The sequence below is a fragment of the Curcuma longa genome, chromosome 14 (assembly GCF_044706935.1).
Source record: "Curcuma longa cultivar G26 ecotype Majalengka, Jawa Barat chromosome 14, ITB_CL_G26_1.1, whole genome shotgun sequence".
Classification (NCBI taxonomy): domain Eukaryota; kingdom Viridiplantae; phylum Streptophyta; class Magnoliopsida; order Zingiberales; family Zingiberaceae; genus Curcuma; species Curcuma longa.
This window is the reverse complement of record NC_133874.1, coordinates 4,874,951-4,895,749: the sequence shown is the minus strand read 5'-3', so window position 1 is coordinate 4,895,749 and position 20,799 is coordinate 4,874,951. Positions and strand designations below refer to the sequence as shown.

The window sequence follows — 20,799 nt, the reverse complement described above, 5'->3', positions numbered from 1 at the left end:
GTAAGCACGCGATAAAGGCTTGTAGGTAGTATTAGGTATGTATGTGGCTACCGCTGTTTCTGGGGTCTAAAATCGAAGTCTCGTTAGGGAAATTCATAACCTTCGACAGCCCCTCTCCTCCCTCCGGCGAACGTTCCCCGCGCTTAGGGTAGAAGAGGCGCAGCAACTCTCTTCTTCCTTATCCGCATGAGATCCATCTGCATCGCCAATCTACCCTTTGCGCAGCCGATTCCCCTGCAATTGGGCTCTCCTTCGAGTATTCCTCGCGCGCTGGCTCTTCTCGCTATCGGAAGGTCCTTTCTTAGGTTTTTCTCCGATGATTAGCTTCTCTTGTCGTTCTTTGTTTACTTGGTAATGTTGAACTCGAGCTCTTGGGGATCTTACTGGTTGCCTGTGGGTTGGAAAGTTGCGCCTTTTTTTTGTTCTTTTGTTGGAGTGTTTTAGGGCTTTGTTTCTGGGATGATGGTTCTTGGTGTTAGGGATTCTTGGTGATCTGTTTCCTCTCTTGTGATCGACTGTTTTGATGGATATACATTGTTTCTTTGTTTCTTTTAGGTGTCAGTTAAATCTCGAATTATAGAGCAAGTTTTCCATTTAGTTTTGTCCATTGCTGGTTCAGGATAGTTTCTAAACATTAGCCGTATCTTTCAAGAGAAGAATGTAGGCGATCACTATAATTGTTCAGGTAGATGGGTGAAATTATATCATCAGCTGTATGATTCTAGATGAGATTGATGGTGGATTTAAGGTTAGTACCCTCTTCTTTCGCCAGAGAATCACCTGGAATTTGATTTTTAGGGCTTCTTTAGATTGCAAAATGTTACTTCTGTTTACAGACCGAGAATGAATTGTGATGCCTTATCTGAGAAAGGTCAAGGTGGGCGCCATAAAGAAAACTTGTAAATGTTAACCAGAGTAAACACCTTGACTCTCCCAACCACACGCGATCTGCTTCTCAAGTATCACCTCCCACTTTGGGAAGCATATGAAACATAGAAAAGGGGGGGGGGGGGGAACTTTGGCCCAAGAAAAAAGGTAACAGTGATCAAAGGTATGCTCTACTGAAGCCCTCACCAACTAGACTTTTTAATCCACCATAACATCTTTTTCTCATTCAGGCATCAAAGGATTGACAGCTATCAATGTTCATCCTTAGTCCAGCTGCTAACATTGTCCAATATGGGGAACCAACCAAACTTTTCCAGATATTCTCATTGAAGAGTAATAATTAGTACATTATCCTTGGAGAAACATCCACTCCGCTTAAACTACAACCTTTACTCAAGAACTAACATACACCGTGATGCTGAAACTATTTTTCTCATTGGTGGTGAAATGTTGACGTTATTTTATGATTTCTGTTAGGTAAATTGACTTATAGATCTCATCTTCATCATCCAATCATGTTGGTCCCTACTAATTGGGTATGCCCTTCTATTGAAGTTTCTATGGCTAGTAATTTTTAGATCTTTTAAATCACTTTTGGTTACACATTTATTTGTGTGATTGTTAGGAAACATGTATTAAAATTAATTTAATAGAGATGGGAATGTTAAGATGGTTACATTACCAGATAGGATAAAATAAAAGATATAATAACATATTCAAAGTTGATAAAAAAGATTCTATAGATAGAAATAATGAATAGATTAGAGTGGAAATTGCAAGGGGTAGAGGAGAACAAAGAAAACTTTTAGTTAGCTTAATAAAAAATGTGTTAATTGTTTTGAGAATTACTAGTGACCTAGCATTTCATTGAGCTCAATTAGAGCTGTCAAACGGGCCAATCCATGGCGGGGTGGGCCAATCCACTAGAAACCCGTCATATGGTGGGGCGGGGCGGGGTGGGCAACCCACCAACTTGGCGGGTTAAAAAATTTCCAACCCAACCTAACTTAAGGCGGATCGCGAGTTAGGCGGGCCATCCCACAGGCCTATCAAAAAATAAAAAATATAAAAAATATTTAAATTTGTAAGTTTGGATTGTAGTTTAAATGGGTCAAGTTGAAGATTTTAAGTTTGAATTGCGGTTTAGACAGATCAAGCCCACTAATTCATTGAATTTTCTCCTTTAATTTTAAATTTTGAAGGAAAAAAATAAATTTTCTCAACCCATGGGCCAACCCACACGGGTCGCGGGCCTAGGCGGGACTGAATCCACCTTAAGATGCGTTGATAAAATTTCAACCCAATCCGCTTAAATTATTTGGCGGGGTGGGCCAATCCGACGGGCCTAACCCAAATAGACGGCTCTAAGCTCAATGGTGGGGATGGGATAAGATTCATTTAGAAAACCCTAAATAGTTGGAACAAACACCGGTAATGACAGTCATGATGAGTTGTTTGTGACTCTTAAAGGGTCTCATTCCCCATATTTACAAGCCTTAAACTGGCTGACTATGCTTCTTAACTGAGAGACACTAGAAGCATATCCCAAGTTCATTTATTCAATAGTTGATACTACTTTGGTGTCGCTGACATTAGATACTTCATTATTGTCTACTTGTTTAATACATGCTACAACAACAACAACAACAACAACAACAACAAAACTTTATCCCATTAGGCGGGGTCGGTTATATGGATCCTTCTATGTCATTGGGCTCTATCCCCTATCATATCATTATCTATATTTAAATAAATTTTATCCACTTTTGTTATTGTTAACCAAGTCTTCTTTGATTTCTCTTCCTCCTTTAATGTGCATATTTGTTATAATTTCACATTGTATAATTAAAATATTCATTGATCGTCTAAGTACATGTCCGTACTATCTTAAATATATCTTCTGGAGTTATCTCTCATTAGGTGCAACTTTGTTTTTTTTCTAATATTCTCATTTCTTATTCTATCCATTCTCATATATCTGTGCATTCACCTTAACATCCTTATTTATGTAATTCTCATATTTTGCTCATGTGTTCAAGTTATAATTTAACATTCAACTCCATATAACATAGTAGGTAACCACCGTTTTGTAGAACTTCTATTTAAGTTATAGAGGTATTTTACGATCATAAAGAATATTTAATGCTCTCCTTCATTTTAACCATCCTGTTTGTATTCTATGTAAAACATCTCTCTAACCTCTCCATCCTTTTGCAAAAACGATCTTAAATATTTAAAGTTCTTAGTTGTAGATAACTCATCATCTCCTTTTGTTCAATACATGCAAAGTTAAGAAAATTCGTGAATTACTTCTGCAATTTTCAAATGATATGTAGGCAATGAAAATTTTAGTGGCAGCCATGATATTCTACTTTACCTTCCCAAAAGAAATTTCACTCCCATGGTGTGCAATATCAAAATTGTTGTGATATTTTTATTTTCTATAGATGCGTTTTAATTTGTTCTCCTGAGTATTCCTTTCCCTATCTGAGGTAACTGATAAAATATTTTTAATGCTTTCCTTTTAGTAGGATTGAGGGAGAATTGATTTGATTTTGACATCTTCTCTTGCTAGAGCTGGCATTTACACTGTTAGTGTGCAATGCTGGTGAAATATGAATGCTGAGATGGAGTACAATCTTCCCTTTCAGAAGCACTCACATAACTTATTGCACATAGCATTCATGGGTAGGGACTAGAATGTATTTTTCTTTTACAAGTTGGAATAAGTTATATTGGAATATTTTCACCTGAACTTTCTTTTTCTTCTGCAATTGAGACAAGTATACCAAAGTTAATGGTCTGATCTATTGTGAAAAAAGTCCAAGATAACTAAACCAATCTATATGTAATGCAAACAAGGAATCAAAGTTTTGAAAAGTTTTAGATGATTCATAAAGAATTGACTTGAATTTTGATTTTGGAATTTGATTTCTAAGGTTTCTTTAGATGATTCAAAAGAAAGGTTGAATTGATTTTGGTGTTGCATCAATATGTTTTTTCTTACTAACAATGGGAATGACTTATGTGATTAAACAAACATGTATTGGTGCTTATTTCTTGTTCTTTTAGGTCATGCAAAGTGAGAACTTTGTGGCAATTTTGGCAAGTCACTTAAGTTTTAGGCAATTGAATGAAATAAATATTATCATAAGCTCTTCGCCACTTTGAAGAGAGGAAATAAGACGTGGTCTTTAGGTTAATCTACCTAGACCAGCATAATAGAGTTAGGTGTGAGAATTAGAGCGACAAAGTCAACCAAACTCATTTGCTGCCATGTTATCAAAAGAAGAAAAGTAAATTGCTTTCTTTTCTCTGTTTAGCTTAAAAAAATCTGCTGCTTATATTTCACCAGCCTTTTGTCCTTTTTCTCCCTTATGACTGCTAGAAGAAGTTATTTGCTGATCGAGCTTTCTAAAACTTGCAATCTTATTCTGTCAGGTCAGACACGATAGATGAAAGGTCTAAAGATAATAGAAGGAAATATAAGAAGAGTATGATCATAGTCCAATTATTTCTAAATGAAGCTATTTATGAATCCATTCAGAAGTTTATCCTTGGTTTTGCTAGTGTCAATCTCCTTGAATTCATGTACTAGAATCCATTTTATAAGAATAAGCTTTTTTATATTAATTTGGATAACTTTCATAGTGGTTATTCTTTATATTTTGTGAAATTTGATTATAAGATGCAAATGCATACTTATTAAATTGCTTCCTCTAATACTTTTCATAGTTGTATGTTACTGGTAGTTTTTGGATACCTTTCCATTGTTATCGTGAGTATATAACCACCTAATTTTGTGCACCTTTTGGAGCCTGTCTTTTCATATCTAAAGTTTTCATCTGCTAAGTAGATAGCTTTTCTCTGCCCTTATGAAATTATGTTACATGTAGTTCCTTTTTAACCACTCCAAGCATTTAACAATCTCCCTAGAAATGCCATCCCTAATGTAAGTTTTTCTCCTTGTTTGTGTCTCTTTTATAAGATGATCTACTTGTGAGTTGTTGACTAATAAGGAACTTGCATGAATTCTTCATTTTGTTCCTGGAATTAATTTTATACATCAACATCTCACTAGATCATCTAAACTTGTAACAGCTGCTGCCTTAACATTGTACCATGATGGAAATAACACCTTTTTACAGATAAAGATGCCTACTGAAATTATAGGGTACTTTTTCTCTTCACATTGTTCTGGTGAATTGTATTTTTTGTGAATTGTACTCTGCTAATGCGTATTGTTTTGCTGATGAAATTCTGCTACTAGTGCCAAATGTGTAGATATTTTGAAACAATAGATTAGCATAATTCATTGTGAAGGATAAAAATACACAACTTTTGTTGGCAATTAATAATGGAATATGGTGTAGATTCTATGGTTGTCTGCCAATCAATTGCTAGTTTTAGTCCTTTTAACTTTATACAAATTCCTTGATGAGTTTCAACAAATTCATGGAAAATATTTACTTAAACTCTTTATGTACATCCATAGGTTAAAATCTCGACCCGTATCTGAATTTCGGTTTATGACTGGAATAATACAGTTTCTGTTCCATATCATGCTGTGCCGATATGCTTTCGGTATTTTTAAATATAAAATATATTAATAAAAAATTTAATCTAAATATTAAAAAATAAAAAAAAAACAAATAAAATACTTTTAAAACACGATGCAAGTCCATTTTAGTCCATTCTCCCAAGTAAAGTTTGTTCCCATTCTTCCTGTTCTTCCTATCTTTCCACTTAAATTAAGCCAAAGTTACAATAAGAAACTCTTATCTATGATTAGTCTAAGATGATTTAGGTAAGAAAGCAATGGCAACTTCATATCATAGTTTCACAACTTAAATGTATAATTCCAATATTGACCAATATCAATATTGTGTTGGCATTGATAAATGTCATTAATATTCATGCTAATACAAGTTTGGTGCTTCATGTGTTAGTTGGTGTTGTTTAGAACCAATTGAGATAGGAAAATTTTCTTCCTATAACTCATCCTTTCATTTCATCTGCGAGTCATGGGGAGGAGATAAATACTAAATGCTTCCATATCCTATACCAATCAGAGCAATAGAAGTAGAAAAGGTGCAATGCTTTCAAGTTGGAGAAATTAAGATGCTTCCGTATCCTATATATTCCATATGGGAACATATTCCAACTCTTTTTATTCCAGTTCATATCTAACCCCTATATTTATGGATATGTGAAGAAATCAATTTCAATACCAAATGTCCTAGTAGCATTGTTTGATATGAGTCACTAATCTTAGTAGGGTGTTAACAAAACCAATGCTCCCATCCGATATATGATAGTCATTGCATATTAGGAAGGTATAATCATTTGTCAAGATTTTATATATATTGTAATTTATTGCTCTAAAATTTTAATTCAATTGGCTTTCTAATTGCTATATGATATATTTGGAAGTAAACAAACTAAGTGGAAAGATACTATAAGCTGAAAGTTCAGTTGAGTTGATTTCAGGAGTCTTTAAAGCATTTTGAGTACTGACACAGCACGTTGAAATTGGATTTTTTTTTTTAGTTGGAAACTGAAACTTTACTTTAAACATTACTTCAGATCAATAATAAGGTGTCATTTTGGTGCAAGAAAACAAAGGTCTTAGGAAATTAGTAGTTTTTCTTGGAGTGTCAACTTTTTTTTTTAAGTTGGCATCAGGTATCCAACCCTTTGGACCAACTAATCCTAGGGGTGACTAGCCCGACCCCATGGAAATTTCTCATTGGCCACTAGGGTAAATTGGGGAAGCGCAGATGGTGGTCCAGCCTAACAACTAGCGATTCTCGGATCTGCTACTCATTTGAGAGAAAATCCTCTTAAATTTGTTGCAATTGAATCTCGAACTCTAGATGCCTGGTCTATCGTTGGCAGGCTTAACCATCGCACCATGCCCTTGGGGGCTTGGAGTGTCAACTTTGAATAGTGGTTAGATGGGTGGAAGCTCTAGTAATGAATCTCTAGAATGGGTGATGAAATCGAGAATAAAACTATCTCAGATTTTCTCAAAGCAGTAAATTGCAAAATCAGAGAGAACATATTTTCGATGCTAGAGAGATGTTAACACTTATGTTGGGTTTACTTGGGTGAAAAGTTAGGAGCGGGAAGGAGGGAAAATGGTTCACAAAAGTGCACATGGAGATCCATCACTTTGTATACATTTTTATGCCATTTTCATTCATCCCCCTTTTCCTACTATCTTTCCATCCAAGTAAACCCATCCATAGGATTTGTTTATCCCCAAGGACAGAAGCACTTTCTGCTGAAAGGCATGAGTGTCAAAACACTAAAATTATCCATCTTCCATTTTCCCACATCATACTTGGAGGAAAGGATCCAAAATTTCTTTCCAATTTTTTCCCCCATAATTCATCCACCTGAAATCAGGCAAAAGCTTGGTTTCATTTTCTTCTCTCCCCCTCACTTCCGCTCTTCCACATTTTCCTCCTAGGTAAACTGATCCTTAAAAGACCAATGTTTTACATCAAAGATTACCGGTTAGGAAGAACAGTACACCATTAACAATTTCAGCAATTTGTTGCAGCAAACTAAAGCTGAAAATGTTTTTAGTTTCTGCAACATTTGAGTTGTGGATGAGAAGATTTTGCTGAGTGTCAAAGACACTAAATATCAATGGTTCCAAGGATGTATGTCAAAACCATAGTTATTTAAGGTGTAAGGTGTCTAAAAGCGCATAGGTGTTATGACATTTGAGGCACACGACACAACGTGTGATGCACACCTTACCAAAGTAAGACGATCTGACTATAAATTTTTACAATTCAAACATATATAGGAATTTCTATCAAAATATTTCACTAACAAAATTATAGTCCATAAAATATTAAACAATAATATAAATATAAAATTTACTAGCAAATAAGTACGTTATGTGTATAATTTAAATTTTAAAAAATTTCAAATATCTAAATCATAAAAATCTTCATCATCTTCCTCGATCATATCATTATTATCATCACTAGATGTTTCAAATTATAGCTAAATCTTCATCGATTTTCTCAAGATCGATCTTCCTCCTCTCACAAGGTGCACATTTAAGGCATAAGAGGCTCGCTTGGCTGCGTCTTGCACCTAGGCATAACCAGGCGAGGGTTTTTAATAACTATGGTCAAAACTTTAGCTCAAGCTGGAAGAGTTTATTACAATTATTATTTAGAGGAATCTGGAGAGTTAAGCTCCAAAGGAGAATATGGTAAAGTAAAAGAGATGTATGTATGAAGAAGTGATGCAAAAAATAAGGCATGCCAGAATGGGATACTTAGAACTACGATGGATGCATAACATATGCACATACTTTTCTCCACAGTTTACACGGAACAGGAATGTTTGCAGATTCATTTTCAGTTGCATTTGTTGTTACTTCAGTGCACTTATATGCATGGATTTAGATATCACGATACTTATTTCCATTTTTTCCCCTTGTGGAACAGGCATCTCATACTCAAAATTATGGAGTTTCCTATGTGGAACAGGATCATGAAAAACCTTTCTTTTGATCATTCTTTTTTCAGCTAAAGCTGGAAGAGTTTGTTACTACTATTATTTAGAGGAATCTGAAGAGTTAAGCTGCAAAGGAGGAGAATATGGTAAGCCAAAAGGGATGTATGTATGAGGCAGCGATGCCAAAAGGCATTTCAGATTGTGATATTTAGAACTATGATGGATGAATAACATACACTTACTTTTCCAAAGTTTACAGGTGACGGGAATGTTTGCAGATTCATTTCAGTTGCAATGCGAGAAGGCATGTTAAAATGAGGTAGAACTATGATGGATGCATAACACATTTTTCTCCACAGTTTACACATGACGGGAATGTTTGCAGATTCAATCCAGTTGCATTTCTTGATACTGTGGTTCTCAATACTTATTCCATTTTTTACCTTGTGGAACAGGCATCGTTATCACACTCAAGATTATGGAGGTTCCACAGTGGAACAGGCATATTTATTATACTCGAGATTATGGAGAACCTTTTCTTCATTTTTTTTAGGATTCTTAATACTTATTTCCATGCTATCTCCTGTGGGCATCTTTATTACACTCAAGATTATGGAGAACCATTTCCTTCATTTTTTTTAGGTTAGGTTTTTTTGTTCATTCTTTGAACTGCAGAATTTCTGATAGCAAATTAGAACTTAATGTTATTCTGAGGATGCAGGTGGATTAGTAAAGCCTTGTGAGTTTACAGAAACTCAAGCCATTCTTGCATGAAATGCCATAAGCTTCAGCGAGGATCCATTTCAACAATTTTTTTCAGGTGCCAGAAAGCAAAAAAAAAAGACTCCCATACATTGAAAATTTACTACAAAAAGGCCAGAGTTCATGCACCAGCTTCCATGATCTACATACATACGTCTCAAGACTATACAAACACAAAGTTAATTAGCCAACGGTTGTCAGGCAGTCCAAGCTACCAGCTCTTGCAAAAGAGGGCATTATTTCATCCTGGCATCTTCCAACAGGATTATCATTTTTAAGCCCTCCTGATGATGCTTTGCCTCTACGTTTGCAAATGCTTGTACAATTTTCACAAACAAATCTTGCAGGCGGATCCTCTGAATCGTCAATTCCTGCACACCTGGTGTGATGCCAGACTCCACAGACATCACAGGCCATCATCCTCTCTCCATCATCATCCTTGGCGCCACAAGAACAATCAACAATCCAGTTGTCCAACCCTCTTTCCTTTCTGTATTGCCCAAGGTTTTGGTCGTTGCCATCGCATCTTCCTCTGATCTGAACCATCCCACGAGAGCCAAACAGAGTCTTGATGGGGGTCGCATCGCTAGCATCTTCATAATTGACTAGTTGCTCAACTTTAAACCTTTGGAATATCAAGTAAGTCTCCTGGAATGCTCTTGTAACCTTCTTTTTGAGGTCAAAAACGGTGGCATCCGCCGGCATCACCAAGAGTTCTGGTGGTAGGGCAATGTAATCATCTGGATAGTCAATTAGTTCAACATGACACCATATAGCAATGACAAATGGATTTGTCGGCAACAGGTTTAACGCAGGCTCATCGTAGTGCCTTATGAATTGCTTGCAGTCAAGAAGCTTAGAGGCAGAATTGAGAGCAGCTTCTCTCACGGCTTTAGGCCTGTAAGGCTGCATGGTGATAGGGTCGAGCAAACTGTCATACAAGAATCTAAGGTCATGGATGAGCTGCTCTCTAGACAGTCTGGGCAGACAAGGAGTGGTGGTCAACTGGGAATTTGTTGCTTCAAGTCTGAAATTTATAATGACATTATGCCACTTATTTCAGATATAACAGAACCGAGTATGATGCCAACTGCAAACAAGATTTATTTCAAAAGTACCTGTATTCAATTGTCTTTGAATCCAGATTGTAGCGAGCAACAACTATTGATCCATCACTGACATGTTCTCCAATGATGACCTTGAGGCAATGGTCAAGCAGTTCAGGTGGCTTGATAGCATGGCATGATGCCCGTCTAAGGGCACGCCAAGTCACCCATTGAGGACCCACAACAGCTCGAAGAAATTTAGTTATGGTTGCCTTAGCTAGGTCCACTTGATCCCTCGACCAAGCACAACGAGCTCCAAATGCAGCTGCTTCTGCAGATTTGTGTCCATCAGGAGGGGAGTGTAGCAGCTGCATGAGATAGCAGAAAAGGTCCCTGATGGTCAATAGTTGACGGTCCGAGAGGCTACAATACAAGCCAATAGTATTCTGCAGCTGTGTCCGAGGGGATCTGGTGCCAGAAAGGAAGATAGAAAGCTGCAGACCGGAAAGGGTGTCGACGGCCTTCTGATATGACTCGGCAGTGAGAGCAAAGCTGCCGGTGCCAAACTTATACCCCCATTTCCCATACCAGGGATGACCAACGGTGACAGCATGGAGGAGGCGGTAGTCCATCCCATGTTTCTTGGATATATCCATGACGCTCACCTTCCTGTTAGAGAAATCATTTGGTCATGTCCAGATACATGTAATATAAATCAAGGTAATTAATCAAACTTCCACATCAAAACTGCTATAGATGCAATTAATTTGAGTACGTGGTTAAGGTGTCATTAATGCATGTAAACCTATTGTATTGAAAGGGGAAAGGATCAAAAAAATTGGAGAACACAAACTCAAGTCTAATATGTGCAAGATAGGAAGATTGAACAAACCTGACATGGAGCATTTTGCATAGGCGATCCCAGAAGCTCATTATATTGAACCCTGTTAAATATTTAGAGCCTCCTTCCCTGCCGTTTACTCTGAGAAGATGGCCATATCCATTAGCATGCACTATACCATGCAGCAAGTGCGTATAATCCTGCAACAGCAAGCATGCCCAGCTTTCATAGCTGTCATAAGTTATCTCACAACTGCATGAGAGACACCTGTAACATGAATTCATATAAGAATTCAAGTCCACATCACCAAAATGTTTCATCTGAAATATCAAAAGGTATCAAGTACAAAGTAGCAGAATATCATGGTACCCCAAAAGATTATCATTCCAAAGTTTTTTTATTAGAACTTTTTCTACAACATCAATCAGCATCATCAATTTACATCAGTATACCAAACACACTCACGCAAGTAAATTTCCACAAAATCTAACTTTATTAACGACAATGAGTAGATGGCTAACATGCCTAGCCACTGACAATATGCTTTTGTAGCTCTAACTTTTATCAATACGTTCTTTGTTAGCTAAGCATGTACGCAGCTAGAAAGAATACACTTGATACGTAGACTGAACCATAAAAGATATGGCACTCACTCGCATAATTGTCCTTCACAAAATCTAGATTGATGTTTCAGATATTCAGAGAAATCTTCTTGGAACGCAACACCAAGTATAAAATGATAAGAAAGATTAGCATGCCTAGATGGCCAACAGAATCATTATAGAGACAAAATCAATAAACAGGACAACAATATGATTTACCCATGAAGATTATTCCATGCCAACAGAATCATTATACAAACAAAAACAATAAACAGGACAACAATATGATTTCCCCATGAAGATTATTCCATTGTTCGCATCAGGACCAAATGTTTCAACCATATCAGCACACTTAATATAAATTGAAGCAATCTGGGGAGGAAAATTATGTGCTCTTGGCCATTGATAAAGCCAAGTACAGCTGATAAACACAGAAGTTAAAAATATATGCATTGCTTAAAGCATGCACATCCCGTGAAATGTTTAGATTTGGTTTGAAATCACTATAATTGCAGAAGTCCATGTGCTTTATTTAACTGATTCATTCTCTACCATTTCTGTTACTGCTCTACCTGTGTAATTTCCAGTGACTAAAAGTTTAGAATTGTTGTTTCCCGGTTTCTAATGAACATGGAGATAACTCTGAGCCTTGAACTTAATAACACTACATTAAGAGCTCAATTGCCATTCAACTTTCATTATCATGCATAAAATTGAAGGTCTATGAGTGTGATACACTCGTAAATTCAAGGAGCAAAGTGCAGTCCCCACCTTAAATTAGAGTATGACAGCAGTGCCCCACAGCGGATGCATGCAACACCAGCACCAGACAAAGAACTATTGTCATTTCGGATTATGAAATGGTATCTCTTCCCACACACTGGGTGATCGCTCCACCCTGCCAACACATCAAAAAGTACAAAAGATCAAACACGAAACTTTATTATTCTTTTTTTTTAAAAAAATAAAATCATTTGTATCGAGAATTGGAAACTACAGCTTTTTTTTAAAAAATATTGAAAAAAAAATAAAAAATAAAATTTAAGTAAAAGAGGGATAGATCAACTCACCGACTACTCGGCATTGGTCGCAGTAGATCGACTTGGATTGGAACACGTCTTCCTCCAACACGTATAGCTCTACGTCCGGCGCCGGCGTCCCTTCTCGGCCGTCAGCGCTACTGATGCGGAACGGAACCCTCCAAGTAAGCAGATGCGGCCGATCGGCGGAAGGGGCGGCCGAGGGCGCGAGGATCGGCAGGGGAGCCAAGGGCCGGCCGTGGAGCGAGAGGAAGAGCCGGATGTTCTCCCGAAACGGCCCGTCGAGCCCCACCGCGCTGACATCGCCCGGGAAGGTTAGGAAGTCGAAGGGGGCCGCCGTGACCCGGCGCTTGGCCCTCTTCTGAGGCCGATCGTTTACCACCATGGCGGCGTTCGGGGACCGTCGAGGATCGGGATCGAGGGAGACGAAAGGGGAAAGCGGAGGGAGGGCAGATCGAGGGTTAGGGTTACGGATCTCTGCGGCTTGTAAAAAAAAGGGGAGACGAGGGGACGACGGAGATTGAAGCGGACTAACTATGGTTGGGTTAGGGTTTCCGAAAAAGAGGGCGGGAGAATTGAGGGACAGTGGATCGCGCCTTGCTTTGCCCTAACCTTTTTTATTTTTATATTTTTAAAATTCTAAAAATAAGGCGGCGTAGGAATTAGGAGGATAAAAAGGAATCAAAGGCCTCGGGACAAGATCTGATCAGAAACTAAAGTTACCAAAATATCCTTTCGGATCGGATCATGAGTCATATTGGATCTGTTTATTCGGATTCACACTGTTAAGTAATGAGTTCAATAATTGGTTTTTTTAATATATATATATATATATATATATATAATTTTCTTCCATTATTTTTTTTCACAAGCTATTTTCTTATACTTGGAAAGGAAAAACTTCTTTGGAGTATATTCTATATTAGATACTATGAATAATAAATTGATAATTCACATATCGCAATCATAATTTATGCATTTTAAAAAAATATTTTAAAAATATCGTCATAAATCGGATTTTAAATTTGGGAGATCGCATATATTAAATAATGAAAATAATTATTATACATGATATAACTTTCAATAATAAAAATAAAATAATTAAAAACTAAATAGAATATTCAAAATTAATATTAGTATATTATCAAAAGAGAAAAACTAAAAGCTCTTTAAATTAAGTATTAAATATAATTTTGTAACTAAAATGAATTTGACATTCTTTTAAAATTCCCATTTCTAGCTCTTTGATAATAATTTTTATGCTTACATTTCTAGCAATTTCTCTCTTAATATATATCATTAATACGTCTAAGAGAAAAATATCCTCTATTTTACTCTGGAGCTTTATTTCACGATATTCACCATAGAAAATGATCGTTTTATAATAGCAATGAAAACCGAAAGAGTAAGCACAAGTTGACTACTCTAAAAATAAGGTTGTATATAATAGACTTATTAGTCTTCACAAACTATTTACATAACTCTGAAATGGTTAAAAAAATTTTATAGTTGAACCCTTTGACTATATTATACTCCTAATACTTCAATTGCATCTCCAATTGTTCTTTTTCATCTGTTGTGAAATCTTGAGCATAAAACTTTTCAACTAATTTACATATCCACAATTATTAAAAACTCTACCGTATTTTGAGGATTTAAGGCATTACTAAGAATGAGCAATCCATAGCATCATCATTAAAACACCCATTAATTTCTTGCAATTGTGGAATCTATCGAAGTATAAAAGAGGTCTACCTGATAATGATTCTCAATGGTGAAATTGTCTTGACGAGCATAGGCTCGACCTTGTCTATTAATATACGGAGCATTAAAATCGAGAATGTCAATATTTCAAAGTTCACAAAAAGACTTCATTTTTATGAGTAATCATCTCACATGTTATCCCTCACCTATTGAAGTAAATTCTTGGTAGTTAATATAAGCTCCATTGCATTTATAATATCCTGAGACTTACTTTGTACAGTCTGACAAAGGATATCTATGATTCTCATAATCTCTTTCATAAGATGCAAGATGAATAAAAAATCAAAAAAGTTATTTCATCATAAATAGATGTTGCATCTGCTCGTTGAGAAGGAACCTAACGATATCAATTTGACTTGCCAACGATATCAAATGAGAACTCCAATGCGTACCAGTAACTCATTGTAAAGTACCTATCTAATTAAGTCAACCCCCTATCTCGAGTTCATTAATAGCAATCAAATGTGCAATGTCATCCGCATGAATATTCTTCAATACATCATTATGCTTACATGAAAAACCAGCAATATTAACTATAAAAGTTAATCTACCAAAAAATTGATGAATATGTGTCACATTTTTTGATGCCGCAACTAAAGACAATTATAACCAATGAGCAAGGCAATGAACACAATAAACATTTCTATAATTTTTTATAATCAAAGCTTGCAATCCATTAATTTTGCCCCTCATATTACTAGTGTCATCGTAGTCTTGACCTCTAGTATTTTGAGCATCCAAATTATAGTGAGCCAAAGCAGAATATATAACATCTTTTAAAGTCAAAGCCGTAGTATCAAATACATGAATAAACTCAAAAAAATGTTCTTGAATGAATCCATTAGTATTCACGAACCTCAATACTATTAGTGTTTGCTCTTTTTTTGACTCATCTCAGACTTTATCAACAATTATGCAATAATTGGCAATTCTAATTTCTTCACAATTGTATTTTTTATTCTCACTGAAAGCACATGAAGTATTTGTTTTTGAATATCATGACTTGTATACTTGACATTTTTTAAAGCTTTCGCAATTGCCTTTAAAAGTTCGTCATTGTACATAGTCAGGGCATCCAAAAATTCAAGAAAATTGCCACAATTAGATGAACTAGATTTCTCATCATCGCCTTTAAATGAAATTCCTTGAAGTGCAAGCAACAATACCACATGTATGTGAGCCTTTAACCAAAGATGATTAGTTGCAACTTGTTTAACATTAAAATTATCAAATCTCCTTGATATATATTGTGGTTGGTTCATCAAATCTTCACACTCCTTTTCAGCATTACGATGGGGTGAAGATATATTATCTTTCCCTATATGGCCTAGGAAAGCATAAGTTTTCCATTTCAAATTTTCTTCCAATTATTAAATCCAATATGCTTTATCTCCAATATACTTTATCCTTAGCTGGATATTCTCGAAGATAGATTGATATGCCTTCATATTCAAATAAGCTCAACGAATCTCCTCTCATTGGTTAGGATGATATCCCAAATTTGTTGATGCAATCCTGGATCACATTCTAAAGGATTGAGATCAACCTCTCTAGTTTATGTATTTTTGAATCTTTTAGGAGGAATTGCATATGGAAGATTGTTGTTATTTGATCTTGTTGATGGGGTTATAGGAGTAGTTGAATCTAATTCATTTAGTCTCTTCCTTTGAAAAAAATTTATCAATCATAAGGAATTTTTCCATTTGAAGTATATGAAGTATGTGACAATAAAAAACTTGAATTAGCTTAAATAAGTGAATAATAACAACAATATTAAATCAAACATTAAGTCAATGACTAAAAGTGAATAATAATAATAACAACATTATTTCAGTTTGGAAATCTCACCATGATGACACATTGGTAGAAATCCACTCTGCAACAATTTGGAAATCTCACCATGATGACACATTGGTAGAAATCCACTCTGCAACAAATTAGAGCAATGATGTCAAAGTCTTCTCCTCACTTTTTTCTCGTGATATGGTATAAAGTTGTCAATTTGGATTGGACTCATCGGGTTGGCTCGGCTCCACCAAATAATTTAAACAGGTTGAATTGAAATATTATCAACTCATTTTAAAGTGGATCTAGGCGGGGCCACCTGCCCGGGTTGGCCCGTGGCAGGTTTGGGTTGATCCACGGTTTGAGATTTTTTTTCTTCTAAAATTTAAAATTAAAGTGAAAAACTCAATGAGTTAGTGGGCTTGACCCGCCTAAATAGCAATCCAAATTTGAAATTTTCCATATATTTTTTATTTTTGATAGACTAGTGGGTTACCTCGCCTAACCCACAATCCGTCTTCGATTGAGTTAGATTAGGTTGGGTTGGGTTAGAGATTTCTTAATCGGCTAGGATAGTGGATCGGCCCACCCCGCCTTGCCTTGCTCTGCCCTGCCCCCCTCTAGCCCGCCATATGAGGGGTTTCTAGTGGGTCGCCCCGTCCTGCCATGGGTTAGTCCATTTGATAGCACTAGCGTGGTGTAGCGTGGGATAGTCAATTCTTGCAAAGATTAACATGCGTTAAAGAGCTCACCGGTTACCCCGATGAGGTCCCTCCAATGCCTAAGTCATCGTGGGAGTCCCAAAACAGTATAATAGAGAAATAAAGAATGGGCAATAGGAACGGAGATTATAACATGGAGGATAATAAAGGATATGCCAATGATTAGATTTTATCTTGTTGCGTTATAGTTGTCATCCCTTAGTCTCCCTCCCTTACATTATATAAGGAAAAAAAGTCTAAGGGGCATCCCTTTTGGAGAGAAGACTAAAGGATGAGCCCCATTGAACGGTATTGTAATAACCATTGTGTCCCTCCGCTTGTCGTGTTCCTTTGCATGCTGGGAGTTCAGGAAGTCAGGAAGTCGACAACTCGGGAGGTCAGGAAGTCAGGAGGTTGGAGACTGTTGACACGCCATATGGAGTCTATGTTGAATGAGTCTTAGATCATGCTACTCGACTCCTACATTATTTGGGTCAAGGGATCTCTCATAGACTCTTTGTTGACTGGGTCAAGGGCCCACCATGTTGACCCTTTCTTACCTCCACATCACAAGCTTCCCCCTCTAATCTAGTCGAAAGAGAAAAATGTAGTCTGAATGTACTAGACAGTTGGTACATGAGTAGTTGGGGCTGAGGTGGAGCTTTTCATGGTAGAGCTGAAAGGAATAGCTATAATTCGTAATATAAAAAATGAAATAAATGCAATCAAACATGGAGTGAAGATGTCAACTCAGGAAAGAGAAGGTTTGATGGCTTGAATGGTTCAATTGACTGAATGAGCTCAATCAACCGGATAACTCCTATAAAAGAAACCTCAGGATCCAAAATTCTACATCAAATTCTCAACGATCTGTCTTTCTCTCCTGCTATTCTATTCATGCAAGTGTTGCTATCGACACGCCGAGACTCTCTGACAACCTACTATGAAATTCCAACCTTTAGTTGTCGGTAACTTTATTACTTGCATTTACATTAAGGGGTAGTAGATTGTTACTATCTTGGTCATCTTTTGTATGAATTTCCCTCTTTCTCCAAAAGGTTTTAGAGAAGAGAGTATTAGTGGATTGTCTAATCCAAAACGATCCAAGGAATCATGAGTGAGTAGCAATATATCATATATGATTGTTAGTTAAATCAAATTTACCAACTCAGCATTTCTGAAAAACATGTGATTTATTTCTTACATGTTAGTTTTATTGTTTCTCAACACATCTTTCTCTCGTTCCTCATGCAACTTCAAAGTATCCATTTATATAAAGTGGTCATTGTTAAGATCCATGCTAATAATGTCTTAAACATCTTTAGCACTCATTGTTTAGCCTAATGCAACCTCCAACCTACTCCCCCTCAGCCTAAGATGGAGGGTATTATTAGAAAGGAAAGTAAAAAACATCTTTGGAGAATCAATAGCTTGAAAGCTAATGATGTTGTCATTTGAAGTCAATCAATTTCGTTTCATACCGATAAGTTGTTCTCATTCCGCGAGGAATTTTAAGTATCTACATCAAGACCCGAGATATCTCCGAAACAAATGTAAGATTTTATCGATTCACTTTGCTCACTTTGAATCTATTTCTTGCTGCTAGATAGGTACCTGACTATTTCAATGAGTGATCGAATCAATTATATGCCTAACATACTGAAAGATTGGCCATGCTTGAACTATGATTGAGCTTGAGCCAGGTGATGGATCTCACAGCTTGAACTATAGTCATATATCGATCGAAAAGAAAGATCAGATCATCTACATGAGTAATGTGAGAATCAATAAGATAAGGCGAGAATTCAACTAAGGTTAGGAGGTGCAACATGACCGATTTGCGCGAACACAACCTAGCTCGGTTCGAACCATACAGGGCACTGTTTCGATCTAGTCCTACCTAGCCGGGCAGCAATTTAACCGTATTAACTGAACTGTAAGCTAGATTTATGCTAAAGATTCACTGAAATTGAAAACTTGATTAATTTGATCAGTTGGAATTTCCTTTAGCAGCTAGCTTCCAATCCATTGCATGAAACCAGTGTCGATGCCTCTGTCGTTGCGCGACTGCAGAAGTTTACAGCATTCACAAGAAGGTGGAGCAATGCAAAGCAGCGTCATGGGGAGGCCACTGGATCCCCTCCCTCCGGCAAGGAAGGGGCGATGGCTGCGCGATGAAGGTAGGATACTGGTGGCCCGGCATCAGCACAGGGACGTCGGCGGCCGCCACCGCGTAAACCTGCCAACAAACTCGGTTCGTTAGCCGTCGCCGACAAATTAAAGCCAACTCCCAAGTCGGTACCGGAAGAGCTTACTGTCTTCGAATTCTGAAGCTTCTCGGTGGAGATGGTTTCGCCGCCACTAGGCGGCTGCGCCGACGTCTCTGAGAAGCCGCCCGGCGCGCTGCTTCGAGGACGAAGGAAGGACGCCCTTGGCTTGATCACATGCTCGAATATCGCCATGACGAGGAACATGGAGATCAGGATCGCAGTGGCAGCTAGGCCGAACGATATCGCGCTCATCGACGTTCCCAGATCTCTCCAGGAGCCGTCTCTGCTGCTGTAAGCTGGTTCTGATGGGGAGGTGGAGGAGTCTCCGTCCCATGCCTTCGATCTTCCTCCGAAACCATTCATCGCGTCGCTGATTTAAGCTCTAATATTGATATCTTCAAAGAATATCTCCATCGATCCTGATTGACAGACAAGCAACGAGAACTGACGAGAAGGAACAGAGAAAGGCAACAACTGACTGACAGGAGCTTGTTCCAGGCCTTTGGCTATGTATGTTCTTGTTGTTCTCCTACCAACAAGATACTTCCCTCTCTCAACAAATCAGTACTTTATTCCTGAGCGATGCATTGGAGCAATCACAGGCATGACCGGAGGGCTTGATTGGCCACTCTAAAAGCAGTTGTCACATTCCAAAAGATTGCTTAGGCATTGCCTCGGTGGGGAGAAAAAAAGGATAAACAAAAGATCAAAGGTAGCGTCCTACATATTCCGCACCATCACTTTTGAAAAGAAAAGCTGCATTGCAAGAAATAAATTGAACACTGATAAAGGGCTGCAAGGAAGGGACAAACCTATCAGTATTCAGTATTCAGTACTCAGTCTATGTACTGCTTTCGAGTTTGGTTTTCATCACATTCAGTAACAGCAAAGATCGAGAAAGTGAAATGTTTTACAGTCACACAAGATGATCTCGAAGAGAGAAGAACAGATCACCTAAAAAGACTCGAAGCATAGAGGGTCTTGAGGCGTGACATTCCCTAAATTTTCTCTCCTTTATCACATGCAATTAGAGATTGCCTCTCTCACATGCAAATGAGCAAGGACCATAATTGTGGGTTGCCTGGTCAGAGAGGTAGGAAGACAAAGAAACAATGCCTTTAAGACTTATAATGTAGTGAGGGTCCAGTGTCCAGAAGACAGTGAAACAGTTGAAGGCTTGATTGCAAGAAATATACACTTTAAGAACATCTTCAGTTGAATTGACCTGTGTGGAAATTTGATCTAATATCTTAAACTAATTTGTACACTATTCGTGCTAAATTAAATTGCACTCTCCTATTTTAGTTGTTCTGCTTAACTTCCTCAACTAGGATGTTAAGAAAAGAGCAAGGCAGGTTCAACAGGTCATATCTTCCTTTTTTTACTATTATTTTTTGTTGATAAATGTCTACGTGGGGCATATTGTAACCCATGATCCCACTAGTTATCACTATCCATTATCTCCACTCTTGATTCCTCCCCTCCCCTATAAATAGTTGTGAGAAATATTGTAGGTGCATGCATTGAGAATGCAGTAGAAGAGGCTAGAGGATTGTAACATTATGAAACCGTGGTGATAGTTCGAGTTCTTGTAACTATCATTCCGACTGCGAGT

The 20,799-nt window shown here is 37.3% G+C and overlaps 1 protein-coding gene, 1 long non-coding RNA gene and 1 pseudogene across 6 annotated transcripts; 1 reads left to right on the top strand and 2 right to left on the bottom strand.

Moving 5' to 3' along the window:
• The first annotated feature begins 87 nt into the window (after positions 1–87).
• Positions 88–9,214, top strand: LOC141845056 (uncharacterized). Of its 5 annotated transcripts, XR_012603208.1 has the most exons (6): positions 3,035–3,576; positions 4,990–5,062; positions 8,364–8,519; positions 8,626–8,692; positions 8,829–9,015; positions 9,095–9,214. It is a non-coding gene; the product is annotated as an uncharacterized LOC141845056 (long non-coding RNA). The 5 variants fall into 5 exon arrangements; XR_012603211.1 differs by lacking the exons at positions 3,035–3,576; positions 9,095–9,214 and adding an exon at positions 88–293 and having other exon boundaries at positions 8,445–8,519; positions 8,829–9,040; XR_012603209.1 differs by lacking the exons at positions 3,035–3,576; positions 9,095–9,214 and adding an exon at positions 88–293 and having other exon boundaries at positions 8,829–9,040.
• LOC141845055 (PHD finger protein At1g33420-like) lies at positions 9,137–13,238 on the bottom strand. Its single transcript, XM_074733075.1, has 5 exons — positions 12,695–13,238; positions 12,396–12,522; positions 11,074–11,289; positions 10,254–10,850; positions 9,137–10,162 (listed from the first exon to the last, which is right to left on the bottom strand). Exons 1-5 carry the CDS (start codon positions 13,047–13,049, stop codon positions 9,319–9,321), a joined length of 2,139 nt encoding a protein of 712 aa, XP_074589176.1. The 5' UTR covers positions 13,050–13,238; the 3' UTR covers positions 9,137–9,318.
• Positions 13,239–18,918: 5,680 nt separating this feature from the next.
• On the bottom strand, positions 18,919–19,598 carry LOC141844676 (uncharacterized; annotated as a pseudogene).
• Positions 19,599–20,799: the final 1,201 nt, after the last annotated feature.

What these genes read in the sequence shown, in the direction of transcription:
- LOC141845055 (XM_074733075.1), bottom strand. Translation starts at nt 13,049, where the DNA reads ATGGTGGTAAACGATCGGCCTCAGAAGAGGGCCAAGCGCCGGGTCACG. An exon ending in CGACCAATGCCGAGTAGTCG is followed by an intron (nt 12,523 to 12,694) that starts GTGAGTTGATCT and finishes ATGTGTTGGCAG; the next exon opens with GGTGGAGCGATCACCCAGTG. An exon ending in CTGTCATACTCTAATTTAAG is followed by an intron (nt 11,290 to 12,395) that starts GTGGGGACTGCA and finishes TTCATGTTACAG; the next exon opens with GTGTCTCTCATGCAGTTGTG.